Below are 5,409 nucleotides of genomic sequence, written 5' to 3'. Positions count from 1 at the left end.
TAGAGAGAGAGAGAGGGAGTGAGGGAGGGAGAGAGGGAGACAGAGAGAGAAAGGAGGTATAGAGAGAGAGAGAGAGAGAGAGAGAGAGAGAGGGAGTGAGGGAGGGAGACAGAGAGAGGGAGGGAGGTATAGAGAGAGAGAGGGAGTGAGGGAGGGAGAGAGGGAGACAGAGAGAGAAAAGGGAGGGAGAGAGAGAAAAGGGAGGGTGGAGGAGGAGGTTACCTGGGTGGTTTGTTTCCGGGGTCTTCCGTCATGGCTGCCAGGCTGAGAGAGGAGTGGGAGAACACCTTATTCATCTTAGAACCTAGAGAGGAGTAGGGGAACACCTTAGTCATCTTAGAACCTAGAGAGGAGTGGGAGAACACCTTATTCATCTTAGAACCTAGAGAGGAGTAGGAGAACACCTTATTCATCTTAGAACCTAGAGAGGAGTAGGGGAACACCTTAGTCATCTTAGAACCTAGAGAGGAGTGGGAGAACACCTTAGTCATCTTAGAACCTAGAGAGGAGTGGGAGAACACCTTAGTCATCTTAGAACCTAGAGAGGAGTGGGAGAACACCTTAGTCATCTTAGAACCTAGAGAGGAGTGGGAGAACACCTTATTCATCTTAGAACCTAGAGAGGAGTAGGAGAACACCTTAGTCATCTTAGAACCTAGAGAGGAGTGGGAGAACACCTTAGTCATCTTAGAACCTAGAGAGGAGTGGGAGAACACCTTAGTCATCTTAGAACCTAGAGAGGAGTGGGAGAACACCTTATTCATCTTAGAACCTAGAGAGGAGTAGGGGAACACCTTAGTCATCTTAGAACCTAGAGAGGAGTAGGGGAACACCTTATTCATCTTAGAACCTAGAGAGGAGTGGGAGAACACCTTATTCATCTTAGAACCTAGAGAGGAGTAGGGGAACACCTTAGTCATCTTAGAACCTAGAGAGGAGTAGGGGAACACCTTATTCATCTTAGAACCTAGAGAGGAGTAGGGGAACACCTTATTCATCTTAGAACCTAGAGAGGAGTAGGGGAACACCTTATTCATCTTAGAACCTAGAGAGGAGTGGGAGAACACCTTAGTCATCTTAGAACCTAGAGAGGAGTGGGAGAACACCTTAGTCATCTTAGAACCTAGAGAGGAGCAGGAGAACACCTTAGTCATCTTAGAATCTAGAGAGGAGTAGGGGAACACCCTAGTCATCTTAGAACCTAGAGAGGAGTGGGAGAACACCCTAGTCATCTTAGAACCTAGAGAGGAGTGGGAGAACACCCTAGTCATCTTAGAACCTAGAGAGGAGTGGGAGAACACCCTAGTCATCTTAGAACCTAGAGAGGAGTGGGAGAACACCCTAGTCATCTTAGAACCTAGAGAGGAGTGGGAGAACACCCTAGTCATCTTAGAACCTAGAGAGGAGTGGGAGAACACCCTAGTCATCTTAGAACCTAGAGAGGAGTGGGAGAACACCTTATTCATCTTAGAACCTAGAGAGGAGTAGGGGAACACCTTAGTCATCTTAGAACCTAGAGAGGAGTAGGGGAACACCTTATTCATCTTAGAACCTAGAGAGGAGTAGGGGAACACCTTAGTCATCTTAGAACCTAGAGAGGAGTAGGGGAACACCTTATTCATCTTAGAACCTAGAGAGGAGTGGGAGAACACCTTATTCATCTTAGAACCTAGAGAGGAGTAGGGGAACACCTTAGTCATCTTAGAACCTAGAGAGGAGTGGGAGAACACCCTAGTCATCTTAGAACCTAGAGAGGAGTGGGAGAACACCCTAGTCATCTTAGAACCTAGAGAGGAGTGGGAGAACACCCTAGTCATCTTAGAACCTAGAGAGGAGTGGGAGAACACCCTAGTCATCTTAGAACCTAGAGAGGAGTGGGAGAACACCCTAGTCATCTTAGAACCTAGAGAGGAGTGGGAGAACACCCTAGTCATCTTAGAACCTAGAGAACACCCTAGTCATCTTAGAACCTAGAGAGGAGGGGTCAATGGGACAGCCCTAAGCCCTCACACACTTAGTGGGAATGCGCCTCAACGTCTGTGAGTCCGTAAGGGTGGACATTGGGACTGGGCCATAGTGCCCTGTCTGAGGCCTACATTACCCATAGTGCCCTGTCTGAGGCCTACATTACCCATAGTGCCCTGTCTGAGGCCTACATTACCCATAGTGCCCTGTCTGAGGCCTACATTACCCACAGTGCCCTGTCTGAGGCCTACATTACCCATAGTGCCCTGTCTGAGGCCTACATTACCCATAGTGCCCTGTCTGAGGCCTACATTACCCATAGTGCCTTGTCTGAGGCCTACATTACCCATAGTGCCCTGTCTGAGGCCTACATTACCCATAGTGCCCTGTCTGAGGCCTACATTACCCATAGTGCCCTGTCTGAGGCCTACATTACCCATAGTGCCCTGTCTGAGGCCTACATTACCCATAGTGCCCTGTCTGAGGCCTACATTACCCATAGTGCCCTGTCTGAGGCCTACATTACCCATGGTGCCCTGTCTGAAGCCTACATTACCCATGGTGCCCTGTCTGAGGCCTACATTACCCATAGTGTACTGTCTGAGGCCTACATTACCCATGGTGCCCTGTCTGAAGCCTACATTACCCATAGTGCCCTGTCTGAGGCCTACATTACCCATAGTGCCCTGTCTGAAGCCTACATTGCCCATAGTGCCCTGTCTGAGGCCTACATTACCCATAGTGCCCTGTCTGAGGCCTACATTACCCATAGTGCCCTGTCGGAAGCCTACATTACCCATAGTGCCCTGTCGGAAGCCTACATTACCCATAGTGCCCTGTCTGAGGCCTACATTACCCATAGTGCCCTGTCTGAGGCCTACATTACCCATAGTGCCCTGTCGGAAGCCTACATTACCCATAGTGCCCTGTCTGAGGCCTACATTACCCATAGTGCCCTGTCTGAGGCCTACATTACCCATGGTGCCCTGTCGGAAGCCTAGATTACCCATAGTGCTCTTGACGGGGCTGCGTGAGAGCTTCGACTCCTCCCTGGTCACGCTCCGGGGTCGTGGGCGGGCCTTCTTGGCGGCGGCTCGTCCCTGATTGGTGGGTTTCTGGCGCAGCACCTTGTCCAGGTCGGACATGATCCTCAGCTGCTGGCGCATGGCGTACTCCCCCCGCGTGAAGTCGCCACGACGACCGGGCGTGGCCGGGGGGGAGGGGGCGGAGTCAGAACCTCCTCTCTTCTCTGATGGGAGGGGCCTGACAACAGGGCAGAAAGGGGTGGGGTTAGTAGTGCTCTCTAATAATGTGTGTGTGTGTGTGTGTGTGTCTGTGTGTGTGTGTGTGTGTGTGTGTGTGTGTGTGTGTGTGCGTGTGTGTGTGTGTGTGTGTGTGTGCGTGCGTGTGTGTGTGTGTGTGTGTGTGTGTTACCTGCTCTCTCTCTCCAGGTCGTTGGACTGCCTCCTCCTCCTCAGCTCCTCTGCTCTCCTCTGCTGACTCTCCAGCAGCGCTGCCCTCCGCTGGGCCATCTCCCCCTCGCTACGCACCTCCTCCTACACACACACACACACACACACACACACACACACACACACACATTAGCAGGACTTGAAGGACTAGAACGATGGTTAGGTGTTCACCTCAGAACTAGGCGTGAGCTGGAAGGTTTTATGAGCAGAATAGGAAACCTGACTCTGATTGGCTGTAGGTTCATGTATGTTTCTTCTTTTCAGTGGGCGGAGCTAGCTACGATTGGTTGAGCGAGCCCAGTGGGGCGGAGCGCCACAAAATACAACTTGCAGGTGTTTATATGCACTGATGTGTCCAATATATCTTTTACCTCTCCTTCACTTTCCCTCTCTCCATCCCTCTATCTCTCTCCTCCACTCCATCCCTCCTTCCCTCCCTCCCCCCGACTTCCCCCAACATCCGTCCATCCCTCTTCCCCTCTCTCTGAGAAACTCACCTTGAAGAAGAACCCAACTCCTCTCATCTCTGGTTCCCCTAGCGGTTCCACGGGTTCCACGGGTTCCGTCCCCTCTCCCCTCCCGTCTCTCCCGGGTTCCGCCGAGGGTTCTGGCCGTTCCGTGGGTCCTAAAGGCTCCGCGGGCGTTTCCGCTCCGGGCGCCGTGTGGTCGCTCATCGAGTCGGAGGAGAGGATCTCGTGTCCCTCCGTGTCCGTGGGTTCCTCGCTGTCCCCTTCTGGCCCCTCCCCCAGGGATGACAGGGAGACCTCCATCAGGCTGTGACGCTTCCCTCCCTCCTCTCCTCCTCCTCCTCCGCCTCCCTCGTCTCCACTGCAGGCCGCAGACAGGGAGGGAGTCTCGCTCCCGAAGGAGCACTCCGAGGGGGCCCCTCCAGAGCGGGCCCTCCGGGGCCGGGGAAGCGCGTCCGGGCCTCCCCCAGCGCCCTCCTCCTCCTCCGGCTCCAGCTCCAGGCTGAACTGGGTGGGCGTCTCGCTGGAGCCCGTCTCCGATCCCGCGGCGTTGTCCTCGGGCGCGGCCGGCGCCCGCGGGGGGGCGGGGCCGGGGCCCGGCTGGGGTCGGCACTGCGGGGGGAAGGCGTCCTGGGGACTGCGGGGCCCGCCGATGCGGAAGGACGACGAGGTCTGGACCCGACACTTGCTGGGCGAGACGCGCCTCAGGTGGGGGAGGGTGTCCACGTTCTGCGGGGGCGTCAGCACCCGGGCCAGCGGGGGGAACTTGAGCTCGGAGGGCCGGGGGGGCTGGTTTTGGTTTTGCTGCGGGGGGCGAGGGTGGCGTCTGGGACTGCGGGCGGCGGCGGAGGTGGGGGAGGAGTGGATCTTGGTGCGAGGGGGGGGGCAGGAGGAGGAGACAGGGGTGGAGGAGAGGGCGTGAGGGTGGGGGCGGCGAGCGGCGGAGTTGCTGTCGGAGGGCGCCGGGGTGCAGACGGGGATCTGCCAGGCCTTGCTGGCGGCGCGGGCAGCGGCGGGGGGTTCTGGTGGGGGTGCGTGGCGGGGTTCTCGGCGGGGTCTTGGGCGGGTGCTCCCGGGACGCCGGCCTCTTGCCGCCGGACATCAGCTGCTGTTGCTGCTCGGTGAGCTTCTGCATGTCGCTCTGCAGCGACCGCAGGACATCGCTGAGCTTCACTACCACCTCGTTGTACCCCTCCAGCGCCGCCACCGCCTCCCCTCCTCCCTTCTCCTCCCCTCCTCCCTCCTCCTTCCCTCCTCCCTCCTTCCCGCTCTTCTCTTTCTCCGCCTCTTTCCCGGTGTCCACGGAGAATGTGACCTGCTTCTCCAATCGCGGCGGCGCCGGCGGGGGGCGGAAGTTCCCCTCCTTTTCCTTCTCCCTCGTCTCTCTCTCCTCCTTCTCCTCCTCCTCTTTCAGCTGCTCCTCCATGCGGGTGAGGCGTTCCTCCAGGGTGACGTCGTCCTCTCCTCCTCCTCCTCCCTCCCCCTGCTCCCTCCTCAGCTGCAGG

At 56.6% G+C, this 5,409-nt stretch overlaps 1 protein-coding gene across 1 annotated transcript in view; it reads right to left on the bottom strand.

Annotated features, from left to right (window-relative positions):
* Positions 1 to 222: 222 nt before the first annotated feature.
* Positions 223 to 5,409, bottom strand: part of LOC311329254 (calmodulin-regulated spectrin-associated protein 3-like) — a gene marked incomplete at both ends in the record, with an annotated part of 17,293 nt that continues 12,106 nt past the window's right edge. The window contains 6 exons of the mRNA XM_084463127.1: positions 223 to 1,123; positions 1,436 to 1,630; positions 2,942 to 3,209; positions 3,408 to 3,521; positions 3,935 to 4,853; positions 4,900 to 5,409. The exon at positions 4,900 to 5,409 is cut by the window's right edge and continues 705 nt beyond it. Coding sequence (XP_084319253.1) covers positions 223 to 1,123; positions 1,436 to 1,630; positions 2,942 to 3,209; positions 3,408 to 3,521; positions 3,935 to 4,853; positions 4,900 to 5,409 — 2,907 coding nt within the window. The remainder of the gene's footprint in view (positions 1,124 to 1,435; positions 1,631 to 2,941; positions 3,210 to 3,407; positions 3,522 to 3,934; positions 4,854 to 4,899) is intronic.

The sequence above is a fragment of the Borostomias antarcticus genome, assembly GCF_949987555.1.
Source record: "Borostomias antarcticus genome assembly, contig: scaffold_722, whole genome shotgun sequence".
Taxonomy (NCBI): Eukaryota; Metazoa; Chordata; class Actinopteri; order Stomiiformes; family Stomiidae; genus Borostomias; species Borostomias antarcticus.
Note: the sequence above shows the minus strand (reverse complement) of the source record. Positions and strands in the feature narration are given on the sequence as shown.